The sequence below is a fragment of the Phaethon aethereus genome (genome assembly GCF_964289735.1).
Source record: "Phaethon aethereus genome assembly, chromosome: Z".
Lineage (NCBI taxonomy): Eukaryota > Metazoa > Chordata > Aves > Phaethontiformes > Phaethontidae > Phaethon > Phaethon aethereus.
Genome location: NC_138577.1, coordinates 13,059,744 through 13,072,567, shown reverse-complemented (window position 1 = coordinate 13,072,567; position 12,824 = coordinate 13,059,744). Strand labels below are relative to the sequence as shown.

Genomic DNA, 12,824 nt, shown 5'->3' with positions numbered 1-12,824 from the left:
CTTCCAGCAGCATGTGCTAAAAATAATGAGCAGCATATGAGACATTGTTTTTCAGATGATTTAAAAAAACATCCTGGGGGGGGGGGGAGGGAGGCGTTATCTACCGTCTAGTAATTTGTTTAGTAAATACCGCTTGTGCATCCAGTCTGAGGTATGAGAGCATGAGCTGGCCCAGGGTGCTGGGCTGGTCTTTACCTGGGCGAGCACAGTGTGAATGTGACCTTGGGCCGCACTTGTTGCTCTGGCAGGTGCCCATGGGCCATGGTTAATGGAGAGCACTACGGAGCGGCAACTCTGGCAGTTTGCTTTGGCAGGGCGGCTTGGTTTGGTTTTTTTGATATCAGGCGCTTGCAGGTGAGTCAGGCACCTTCAGACAGCAGTGCCGTGCCCCAGTTTTGGGAGGAGCAGATCACGAGCATCCGTGACCTGGCAGGAGGGGAGTCAGGCTCCAGCAAGCATGAGGTGAGAGTGTCTGGATGTTTTCACAAGGCTGATGAGTCTTACAAGTGTAATTTGCCGGTGGGGCTGTGCAAAAACGCACTGTGCAGCACCTGCGGGAACACTTGGCATCGGGCTGATGGGCCTTTTCAGGACCGTGTTACTGATGCCCCCTGAAGTAAAGCTCTTCTGAGCCTCTGCTGCTGGCTAACTGGGAAAGGACAGGGACTTGCTTCCCTTTGTTTTTTTTAGTTTACTAGAAACCAGAGCCTTTGGCCAGGAAGCTCTTAGCCCTCTTTGCACTGGGAAGACACAGTCTTCTGTGGGCAGGCGTGGTGCTCCCAGACCATGAAGCTGGGGAGAAGCAGCACGAGTGAGTCGGGGGAAAGCCTGCTGATGTGCGCGGCGCAGCAGGTGAGGGTCTCAGGCTCTCCTCTCCACAGACACGTCTTTGGGTCCCAGCTGTAGGGAGGAAGAACAAGCTCTGCACTATCCCTTCGCTATTCCCTGGTGGTAAACCGTGTAATTTCCCCCTTTTCTGAAACTCCAGCTTCAAACTTTGGAGAAACACAAAATCTGACCTTGATGAAATACTGCATTCCTTTCTGCTTGCATCGGAGACAACACCCTTAACCCGGATGTCTATCCTTCCCTGATCCCCAGGGACACTCTCCCTCAAAGCTGAAATACCTAGTACAGGTAATGGAGACCCTGACACCACCCAACTATTCTGCAGGTGGTAGTTACTAGAAAATATTAGAATAGGTGTCTCAGTTTCTCATTTTGAAGTTCAAGGATAGGGTTATGTCTTCTTCCTCTCAAAGACAAAGTAAAAGCCTAATCTCCCAGTGCATACCTACTGGCACTCTGCTGTTGCCCGAGCATATGCTGGAAGTATGGAAGGAATTTGTCTAATACAATCACTCATTCAGAATCCACAAAAAACCCACCTGAATTATAACAACAATGACTCATTTTTCTTGTAAGTGCTTTATTATCTCAGCAAGAATTCAAGACTTACATGCGTGGGGCGTACAGCAAAACATCTGGCCCACATCCAGAACAGGCTTTAAGAAAAACAAACCATGTTGATACAGTCATATAGCAGACCCTTTGGAGAAGTAACAAAAGGACTCGTAGGGAAGGCATCAGCAAGCACTTGCTCATATACTGGCACTGATCTCTCGGATCTAGGTCTTTTTCCTGAGCTCCCAGTGAATGCTAGCACTCTTGACAATGCTCAGAGAAACATAGAAACGTTTCACAAAAAGCAAATAGTTTTTGCAGATCTAGACAGAAAAACACTGTAATACTTAACTCAGATATCCCCATGACAATGCATTTATGGGCATAGCTTTTTTTCATTACATTCATGTGTGCTACAGCCTGAAGTACTGGCTGGGCTCTATGAAGCCCACACCTTATTTCCTATTGAATTTCAAAGCAGCATATGTTGAGCAGAATACTTTTATTCAAATACATTTCAGCTACTAATGCAAATGTTAATGCTGAATTTTCCTGAGAGTCCCAGACAGGCATGATCATTGTTTAGTGTCCTTGATGAAGCCTCCAAGACTCCACCAAGCCCAGGATGTACAGTGGAAGCCCTTGTGTTGAAGTTGGGGCTGCCTTTGATGAACAGCTTTGCCAAGTTGCACGCAGTGCTAGTCTGGGAGCTGGTGTTTAGCTGAACAGAAACTCTTTGCATTTACTTTTTAATACCTGAAAACACGACCTCAGTACATGTCAGCAAATCATGTTACTTCGCAGTTACTAAGATGAATAACAACTATTCTTGAAACATTATGTTCTCACTGAAAAGGTATCAGCTGGCTTAGAGGAGGAAGGAACCGTGCATGTGGCTCAAGCCAACGGCAAAGCTCCCAGTATTGCCACTGGGACGGGGTTAAGACCCCCATGCGGAAAGCAGGCAAAGCCTTCTGCTTAGTGAAATCGGTGACAACAAGTAACAGCCATATACAGTGGCTTGTGACAGAGTGACCACAGCTATGTAGTGGCAATTTTGCAAAGGCAGATTCAGAAGAGCTAACTGAAAAATTCATTATAAACACAAACAAGAATACACTGCAGTTTGAACAGACCCAGAATTCAGAGAGTGCAACTATACAGCCTTACACAATGCAAATGTACTTACATACAAGGTTAGTTAAGAGAAGGAACTCTGACAATTGTCCTAAGAGGTAGCTGCAAAACATGATCAGCTTCAGCCATTTTCTTGCTAAGCTTGCACCCGTGAAAAAATACTGTTCAGGATTGTGTCTGGCACAAACTGACTAGCAGAGTTACTGTTTGCCTTGATGGCGATCAGCATGCTTAATTCAGCTCCTCTAAAGCCAGGCAAGGGTAATAACCCCTCAGTGAGACAGGCATAATGCATCAACATCCACTGGATGTGCTGCAGCGGCTTCAGCATTCCGGAACCAAAATGAGGTTGCCATGAAATGAAATGGAAATAAAGTACAAGAGGAAGAACATGCACTTGTAAGTATCGTTAAACATTCCAAAATCCAAGGCTACTTTCTTGTGCTGACTGTAACATTCAATTTTATTGATATTATTTCTTCAAAGAGAGGTAGTTGCTTTCTTTGAATAAATAACATTCTCAACAAAACTTGAGATTCAACTTGAATTCAATATTAAGATCTACTTCTATTGAAGAGTTATTTTGTTACTCATAAAGACACAGCAGTATTGTACTGTTCTCAAGAAATTCTTTTTAATATTGAAAGAATCCTTCCACCACTCATACCTCAATATCTTTATTTGTGTTATATATTCATATATATGTGTTATATAATGCTATACTAAAGTATGCTCCCCTCTCTGATGCATGATGTATTTCCTTTATTATCAGAAAACACTACGCTTTCTTGTAGTTAATATAACGTGTTCTTATGGCATGTTTTGAACATTTTTTGATACTACATTTTGAGCCTAAACAAGTAGATTCAGTTAATAGTTCTGTGAAATACTCATGTCACACATGTAGGGTGCATGTATTTTATATATATTTATATATATATGCACATATTTATTATATATATACATATATATATAATGTAGACTAGAACTATAAAACATCGTGTTAATTCACAGAATTGTAATTTTTAGTCCACAAAGCAACATCCTGTAACAAATAACCTTTCAATAAAGATAGTGGTTTAATTAACAAATGAAACAATCCCACCACCAGACCCCTGTCCAGCAGAATCCATGCTTTAGAAAACAAGAGCAGTCAGAAACTGAGCAACTGTTTCTTGCCTTGAGATATACAAGACAGATGGTCCCATATTCCAAGACACTGACTTCATTTGACTTCTTCCCGGAGGTGGTCTGCGCCCCTTGGTGAAACATGGCTGTGGGACAGGAGGGGAAACCAGGGTCCTGGAAGCCTTCTCGGACCAGGCTGAAGGGTAAGTTCCGTCTTGGCCCAAGTCTCCCCATCGTAATTTTTTTTTTTTTTCCACCCACCTGGCATTCATACGCCAATAGTGCTGTAACGTTCTTCAACGACATCATGCCGTGACAGCCATCCTTCAGCGGCTACAGGCAGCAAAATGCAACGCAAAGAGCTTTCCTCATCGCCCAGCGTCAAAGTCTCTCGTTCCGAATCCACAAAGCCAAGGTCTCCAGCCGCTCTCCAGCGCACCGTCTCCGCGGGGAGCTCACGTTTCTGGGCAGAACAGCTTGGTGAGGAGGTTCAGGATCTTCTGCCGCAGGTCCCACTTGTCGCCGATCCTGCGCAGCTGCAGGGCGCACTCCGCCGCCTCCCGCCCTGCGGGGCAGAGGCACGGCCGTCAGCCCGCCCTGCCCGCCGGGGTTCTTGTCACTGTACCCACACCCCGGCGACATTGCAATTTTTTTTTTAATTTTAAAATAATTTTTTTACACTCTCCCCCCCCCCCCAATATTAACCCCAGCAGCTGTTGTACCCCCTCGCGTTCGCACGGGCGGCTCTGTGTGTCCCCCCCGACATCCCCCACCCCCCCGCCCCCCCGCTCCCTTCAGCCTCCGGTACCTGCGGGAGCGGCGGGCGGTGCGGCCTTGCGCAGGGTCCTGCCGGGCATCATCGCGGCAGAGGGGCTCGGCGGGGCACGGCGGGGCACGGCACGGCTCGGCGGCGGCAACGGAGTGCGGCAGGCGGGGCGGAGCGCGGCCCTATAGCGGCGGCGCGGTGGGGCTTTCCCCGCGCCGTGACGTGGGGAAACCGCGCGGGAATCCCGCCCCCGCGGCGAGCGGGCAGGCGGCGGCGTGCCGGAGCGCGTCCCGGGCGGTGCGGGGCCGGGGCCCGGGCCCGGGGACAGCGCCCCCGCTGCGCGAATTAAAGGACACGGCGGGGAGGGGTGTGCTGGAAGAGGAGGAGATGGAGGGATGCGGCGTGCATGGGGGAGAGCAGATGGAGGTGTGGGATGGGCTTGTGGTGGTCCAGGAGAGGTGGAGGGATGGTGGAGGGATGGCGTGTGCTTAGGGAAGAGGAGATGGAGGTGTGGGATGGGCTTGTGGTGGTCCAGGAGAGGTGAAAGGATGGGGTTTGCATCTTCTGGGCAAGAAGAGGCAGAGTGGGGGGCTGTGTTTGTGCTGGACAAGGAGATACAGGAGGGTGGTCTGTGCTTGTGGTGGTGGGCCAGCAGAGATGAACGGGGCTGTGGTTGCACTAAGGAGGAAGAGGTGGAGGGATGGAGTGTGTTTGGCCAAGCAGAAGCAAGGGATGGGGTGTGCTTGTGGTGGGCAAGAAGACATGAAGGGTTGGGTCTCCTTTTTCTTAACCAGGAGATGCTCCTGACACAGCACTGACACCGACACAAGGTGATGGTGACCTTGCCCTCCAACAAGCCGTAGAGAAACAAGCCGGCCTGTATCATGTGCCATTTGCGACTCAGGGCCCTCCTCCTGCTGCTGGATCCTCCCTGTGTCAGTGCAGTGCCTGCACGGCGTCTTGCTGGCTGACACACGCCGGGGCACACTTACCTGCGCTCGCTGTAATTTTAAATGGCGATTTTTACAGGAAACAAGAGCTGGAATTACAAAGTCGCCCTCGTGACTTTGTGATTGTTGCACAGCTTTGGGAGAGCTGCCAGTGACATGCGAGTGACTCAGTTGCCTCCTCTCTCTCCCCCCCCCCCGGAAAGTTGATATTTGGTGCAGTGGCACATAGGGCAGACTTTTATCTTTAGGGAAAGTGAAAACAATTTGACATAAAGAAAGCACAGATGGGCCAGACATAACAAAGAACCAATTTGTGTCTGAAAGCCGGTAAGTGCCCACCTCTCCCATCAAAACACAGCTTCAAGCAAGAAAAGATGCCACAGTGTAATATAGACCAACACAGGGCTGTCGGGAAGCTCCTCTCTGTGAGGTAGGAGCCACTGAAGTCAGGCATCTAGAAATGCTGATGACTTTGAAGTCTTTTGAAAGAGGAAATGTTCACCAGATCAGCTCAGAAACCCTTTCCCCTGGATATTTCCTGGAAGTGATGGCACACCTGAGACAGGGCTGGGAAACCTCAGCCCCGTTGGTGCCTGCCAGCAGGCAGCGGGCACAGTGGTGCTGGGGGGCTGGCATGTGGGAGAGGGGCTCACAGACAGGGCGTTTCTAAGGGTGAGAGGTCCAAACCGAAGCTGCAGCTGGATGAGGCTCTTGCACGGCCGTTCCCAAGATGGCTGGGCTGCAGCGGGCACTGGCTCTGGCGGCATCCCGCAGTTGTGCTGTGCTGGGTTGTGACCTGGTGTCAGAGCAGCTTAAGTTGGCCACAGAGGAGCTTCTGGTATTTTTGAGATGGTATTGCCTTCATCCCTCATCCTTTGGTGGAAAACCTATAAGCATCTAGTCTTACTTTCTTGCCGGGATGTGTTCAGGGCCATTTTTTACCCTTGTTTGTAACCCAGCCCTGTTCAGGGAGAGCTGCCTTTTGACTGTATCATCCCTGTTACATAAGAAACTGTTTCTTCAAAACAAGTTTGTTGGGTTTTAAATGGCAGGAAGGCAGGTAAATAGCCCAGGAGCATGTCAGGCTGCGTAACGTTTCGTCCCTTACAGTGGAGGTGCTGTGGTTTGCAGCCATGTGATGCCCAGGGCTGCATCTCACGGCCATAGCCTGACGGCTGCTCCATCAATCATGGCAGGACCTCCAGGACACCAGCATGGTGGGCCGGGGTGCTTACCGAGACCCCCGTGTGCCCCCAGTGCTCTTGGTGCTCAGCAGTCCCAAACGCAAGGAATGCACTCACGAACTCAGGCTGCGGGGAAAGGCGACACACTGATCTCTTGCGCTGCGGGGCACATGCATGTTATTTTGCTCATTTATTTTGCTCATTTAGGCAGAGCCCTGGGGTATGCCCTGGGGCTTGTTCTTCTCTGTGAATTCAGAGACAGATCTAACACTTGGGAAAATTATTTAAATGACTGTTCTTCCAGTGAGGTCAAAACCAAATGAAGCTCGATCCTGTCCTGCTCAGCAATACTTCCTCACCCAAGAGTTGGATGATCTTTAAAGGCAACTGATCCCTACAGCTCTGCAGCAACACAAAGAGATGAGCCCTTCCTTTGGGCATATGTGGAAGAGGAGATGCTTTCCTGTCAGGGCAGCTGGGCACAAGCCTGTGGGATAGTAGAGTTGCAGGCATTCATTTATTTATTTTATTTTAAAATAGTGGTAGGATAATAAGAACAGTGAGGGACTTCATTCTATTAAGATGGGTTAATAGACCCGCCTGTGGGCTGTATTATCTGAAGTGCTCATCCCCCCCATGGCTGCGGTTAGAGCCATGTACCTGAGTGCAGCGGTGTAAGGCAGGAAGCCCCACTGTTTAGAGTGGAGCTGATTTGCACCAGCTCCGGATCTGGTCCACTTCCCCACAGGGGTTTTTTACTGGTGTGTGAGGGAATTACTGGTGTGTGACAAATCCCAGTGCGTTATGGCGGGAACAGCACACAGTGGGGCTGCTGCCAGTTACAGGATTGCACAACAGGGGCAGAGCAAAACAAAATCCATTGTGGTTACAAGCCAGCAGCGAGCTCGGTTTTTTGTTTCAGTTCCCTTAAATAAAATGGTGTAGCTGTGGGAAGCACAGGCCTCTGGGAAGCTGCTCTACCGGAGCAGCCACAAAAGCTGGTTCTTGCCACGGCCCCACCAAGCAGGACCATGGGTCCCCAGGTGGGCACAGCCACGGCGAGGAGCAGAGCGGCAGCCCAAAGAGCGCACCCCTGCTCAGAGCAGCCTTACAGTTTATTTCTGTTTAACGCCATTTAAAGTTACCGCAGTTAGACAGCTGAGAAGAGAGAACCGTCTTGAGATAGCATGCCCAGAGCTTTGCCGGTGTCCGGGCGATGCAGTCTAACCAGAGCGTGTTACTGAAAGCCAATACGTGATGGACTCTTGGTATGAGTAACACCAGCGGGCAGGCTTGCTGGAAGGAAACTGAATGTTGCAGAAATGAAATCAGGAGTAGGAGGAAAAAGAAACTATCCGTTTTTTCTCTGAATTCAGTTATTTGTGCTGAATCAGCTTCAAGCTGTTTCTGTGCCTCCCTACAAGACTACTGGAGTTCAGCTTCTCCTCTTCCCAAGGCTGTCTGGTGTTGACAGCTCTTGTGTTAACTGAGAAGCTGTTTGTTTCTCTCTCTGCCTTTTCCCGTTTCTGCAGACCGCAGAGCCGGCGGTTCCTGTTGATCCCCGCAGGTCCCAGCACCCGCGCAGGAAGCCCGGCTCTATTGTCAGGAGCACAAACCAAAGGTCACTTCAGGAAAGCGCAGCAGGGTGCGGCCGTGCCGAGCGAGGGTGATGATGGCCTCGGCAGGCTTTTTTTTCCCCCCCATTTCTTAAATCATTCTAACTCTCCTCTTTGCTCTTCTCCGGCACCTTTCCTCCAGGGATCTCTCTCCCTGTTACAAGCAAAACTTAATAAACCCTCAAGGCTTAAGCATTAATCTCAGCCTCACTTTTCAAGGAAATGAATTTGTTCCGTGTTAGCAACATTCTAGTGGCTACTCCAGCAGCTGCTGCTGCACTGCTGACACCTCCACTATGGCGAGGGAAGAGGTTAATGCAGATGTAAACAGTTAAGTGAAATACTTCAGCTAATTTGACTTTGAGTTGCTGATATGATCCAGCACTAGACAGGAAAAGAAACTAAGGAGACCTGCCTGCCTGCTGCTCAGATGTAACCCCCACTTGCACAGGTCTTATCTGCTGTTTAAATATTACCTAATGGCCCTACCACTAATTCTTAGACTCTCCCTAATGCTGTTCTCTCTTGTGTGATTCCCTTGAGAGCTTGAAACATGTAGTTTTCTTAGCAAAAGGTGAACTACATGGCTGGTTCATCTATCACAGTGCTCTGTCACTGGTAGAGGGATGAACACCCATTTTTCCTCTGCGACCACCCGTGCGTCAAGCAGGCTGCATTAATTAATTATTTGCAAAATGCTTCTGAAAGATGACTCATGTGTGTCTGATCCGGTGCCCACCAAAGCCAGGGTGGGCAAAGCAGTTTTCCTACTGACAGCAATAACCTGTGGCTGAGGATGGGGTTTGGATAGCAGAGCCCCTTCCTGATACAGTGCTGTAGTACAGGAGAGTTTATGTCAACTTTGTGCTCTGTAATCAAGGAGCAACTGTGAGGAAGCTTAGCTGACTGAATTTTCCTGGTCTTAGGCTGTCATACAGTCAATTCCAAAGTAGCTGGGGAAGATTATCTGGTGAGCTGAGTTTTCTGTGAAAGCAGAAAGCAAAGACACTGCAGGTGGCTCCTTGTAAGGTCATTCCTGATTCAGCCTGTTGGTAGTCACCAAAAAAGCTTTCTAAAGACCCAAAAAGGATGTAAGAGTTGGCAAAATTCAGTAGGTAGTTTGTTAAGTGGGTTTTAGAACTCATGAAGATGACAATATCCTCATAAAGGCCAACCTTTGCAACTGCTATCCAGAAGAAGTAGGTATTAGTAAAGTAAATATGGGTGTTGATCACTGTTTATCAGGCTGACGGAGTATTTGCTGAAGAATTTTCCTCCGTGTGTGTAGGTGTCTTTGCAAATGCCAAGCATACTGTTAGCACAGCTGCGCCATCACTGCTGGGTTTTTGCAGAAGTCTTTCTTTGGATGGTGACTATGGTTATTTTCTGTCTCGCTATCTTTGTTGAGAATTTGAATGTGCTTCATTTCTGGAATTCATCACTGCTTGCTGGTCTGCCAGATCTTTTTCAGGCTCCGGCTACCTCCTACTTCCCCTGTTCTTCACACCTCCTCTGCGCTTCGTCAGAATTTTTATGTATAGTCAATGCAACAGTTGTGGGATTGAAAAAAAAATCGGAAATCCCATGTGTGAAACACTTGACATTTTCCTGGCATGTTGGGGTCTTGCAGCTGAGCCAGCAGTCTGGTAACCCATGCAGGGCTCATTATCAGTCACTTGCTGTGAAGTATTGAAGTCTAACAGGAGAATTAAAGAATCCAAAGGAGCTTTTCTGGACATTGGCATGGTGACCTGGGATTCTTGCTCAGGCACCAAGCTGATCCTGCAATGTCTCCCCTGTAGCCTTCCAATGCTCTTCAGTTGGGGCAGGAGCTATTTTGCATGGTTATAAGCTTTTCAGACCATTCTGAACAATATCTTCTCTGAGCTGGGTTTTGGAAGTGCCTTGTTTGGATAACATCCGATTAGGTAAACAAACACCTACTGACCCTAAATCTCACAAAGTAGATTTAAAGTGGAAAAGGTTTTAACTGGGGAACATAGGGCAAAAGGTGAACAGAATTAATAACAGAAGGTAGGGTCTGAGCCAAGGCAGAGTGCAGTATCTTTTGTGAAACCTTCTGCTTTGAAATTTTTAGGGCTTAACAGTTTCATTCACTGTAAAGATAAGACCCCTACATTTAGAAAAGGCAGATGCTATGTTCAATGTTCTAAGAAAGTATAGGATCTCCTCTACAATTTGAATCACAGAATCATAGAATCATAGAATGGTTTGTAGTGGAAGGGACCTTTAGAAGTCATCTAGTCCACCTAGTCCAACTAGTGCTGAGGGTGCACTCGATCCCACTGTCCATGTCACTGATGAAGATATTAAAGAGTACTAGTCCCCATATGGACCCCTGAGGGACACTGCTCGTCACCTATCTCCATCTGAACATTGAGCCGGTGACCACTACACTCTGGATGTGACCATCCAACCAATTCCTCATCCACCGAACAGTGCTCCCATCAAATCTGTATCTCTCCAATTTAGAGAGAAGGATGTTGTGGGGGACTGTGTCAAAGCCCTTACAGAAGTCCAGATAGATGACATCCGTAGCTCTTCCCTTGTCCACTGATGTGGTCCTTCCATCACAGAAGGCCACTAGGTTGGTCAGGCAGGACTTGCCCTTGGTGAAGCCATGCTAGCTGTCTCAAATCACCTCCCTGTCCTCCATGTGACTTAGCATAGCTTCTGGGAGGATCTGCTCCATGGTCTTCCAGGCACAGAGATAAGGCTGACAGGTTGATAGTTCCCAGGATCCTCTTGCTACCTTTTTTTAAAATGGGCGCAATGTTTCCCTATTTACAGTCTCCAGGGACTTCACCTGACTGCCAGGACTTTTCAAATATCACGGAGAGTGGCTTGGCAACTACATCAGCCAATTCCCTCAGGACTCTGGGATGCATCTCATCAGGTCCCATACATTTGTGCATGTTCAGGTTCCTCAAGTGGTCTTGAACCAGATCTTCTCTTACAATGGGAGGAACTTTGCTCTTCCAGTCCCTATCTTGCAGGCCATCCCCTCGAGAAGTGTTGGAATAGACGTTGTCAGTGAAGACTAAGGCAAAAAAGTCATTGAGTAAATTAAATTAGCTGTATTTGGTTGGGGATTTTGGGGCCATTTCTTTGCTGTAACAAGGAAATAATGAGAATATGATTTGGGTTTTGTCAAAATGTTGGTTTCATGTCAAAATGTCTGTTTAGGGGAAAAAAGGCACAAAAGTATGAGACTATATTGTGGGTAGATATACAGCCCAGACCTCAAGAGCTGGCAGGAGTATGGGAGCGGGCTGTGCCTTTAGCCCCCACATGCACACACACACACAGAGTGACAAGATACACCTAATGTGGGGTGTTCTGATGCGTACGGCAGTCTCCAGCAGGAGACTATGCAGGCTGTGCTGGCTGAGAAGTGGGGCAGACTGAAATCATGTCCTGGTGAAAGCTGGCAGGCTGGCCACAGGCTGTGAAGGCAGAGGGACCACTTGACTCATCGCTAGACTGACAACGCAGTTGGTATGAGAGGGCTGACAGCATCCCATATTGTGAGGTAGTTTCACTTTAAAGCGTTGCCTCCGACTGTGCTGAAATGAGTTCATTTCCTTTTCGGTTTTATTTTTCATACGCAGAAACATGCAGGGAGGGAGGAGGGCGTGACTTTTGCTGTTTGTTCCAAACGGGACAGAAAACGAAAAGCCCCCCTGGAGATGGAAAGTCCCCCACAGCTGCTCTGCAGATTCGCTGCAGGAGCTTTCGGCATGAAGAAGCAATTGCAGCTTTAGGCTACGAGAAGAAATGCATTGGTAGCAATGACCTTGCACGGAAGCAGAAGGAGGCTTGTCCCTTCCTGCCAAAAACTGCTCACTTTGGGCTCCCAGTTCTTCCTCAATAGGTATGACCAGCTCACAGAGAAGAGGAGGACATGTTGCAAGTGGTGAGACAGGTCAGCGAGGTGCAGACAGGAGTGCTGTCCTCCCTGAGCACCTGGCTTTTACCAGGCTGACTGAAGGGCTGGGTCCGTCCACTTCCTGACTTCTGGGAAGCCCTTCTATGTGAGGCACATCTGTGTGGTGCCACCAGCCTGCAGTCGCAATCCCCCCTTTGCTAAATGAACCCCATATGCAAGATCCTGCTTTGTGTTCAGGTGACATCAGGGAGCGCAAAACCAGCACAGAGCCTGATGTGTTTGACATCCACACTGGCTCCAAATCATAGAATCTTTGGGTTGGAAGGGACCAACCGCCTGAGCAGGGACAGCTTCAACTAGAGCAGGTTGCTCAGAGCCCCGTCCAACCTGACCTGGAGTGTTCCCAGGGATGGGGCATCTACCACCTCTCTGGAAAGCCTGGGCCAGGGTTTCACCACCCTCATCATCAAAAGTTGCTTCCTTAGATCTAGTCTAAATCTATCCTTTTTTAATAAAGCCATTACCCCTTGTCCTATCGCAACAGGCCCTGCTAAAAAGTCTGTCCCTATCTTTTCTTTAGGACCCCTTTAAGTCCTGGCAGGCTGTAATAAGGTTTCCCCGGAGCCTTCTCTTCTCCAGGCTGAGCAACGCCAACTCTCTCAGCCTGTCCTCACAGCAGAGCTGTTCCATCCCTCTGATCATTGCTGTGGCCTCCTCTGGACCCACTCC

At 48.7% G+C, this 12,824-nt stretch overlaps 1 protein-coding gene across 1 annotated transcript; it reads right to left on the bottom strand.

Moving 5' to 3' along the window:
* Positions 1 to 4,124: 4,124 nt before the first annotated feature.
* PMAIP1 (phorbol-12-myristate-13-acetate-induced protein 1) lies at positions 4,125 to 4,529 on the bottom strand (the record flags this gene model as incomplete). Its single annotated transcript, XM_082013527.1, has 2 exons — positions 4,125 to 4,234; positions 4,478 to 4,529. The coding sequence occupies 2 exons, from the start codon at positions 4,527 to 4,529 to the stop codon at positions 4,125 to 4,127; spliced, it is 162 nt and encodes a 53-aa protein (XP_081869653.1).
* Positions 4,530 to 12,824: the final 8,295 nt, after the last annotated feature.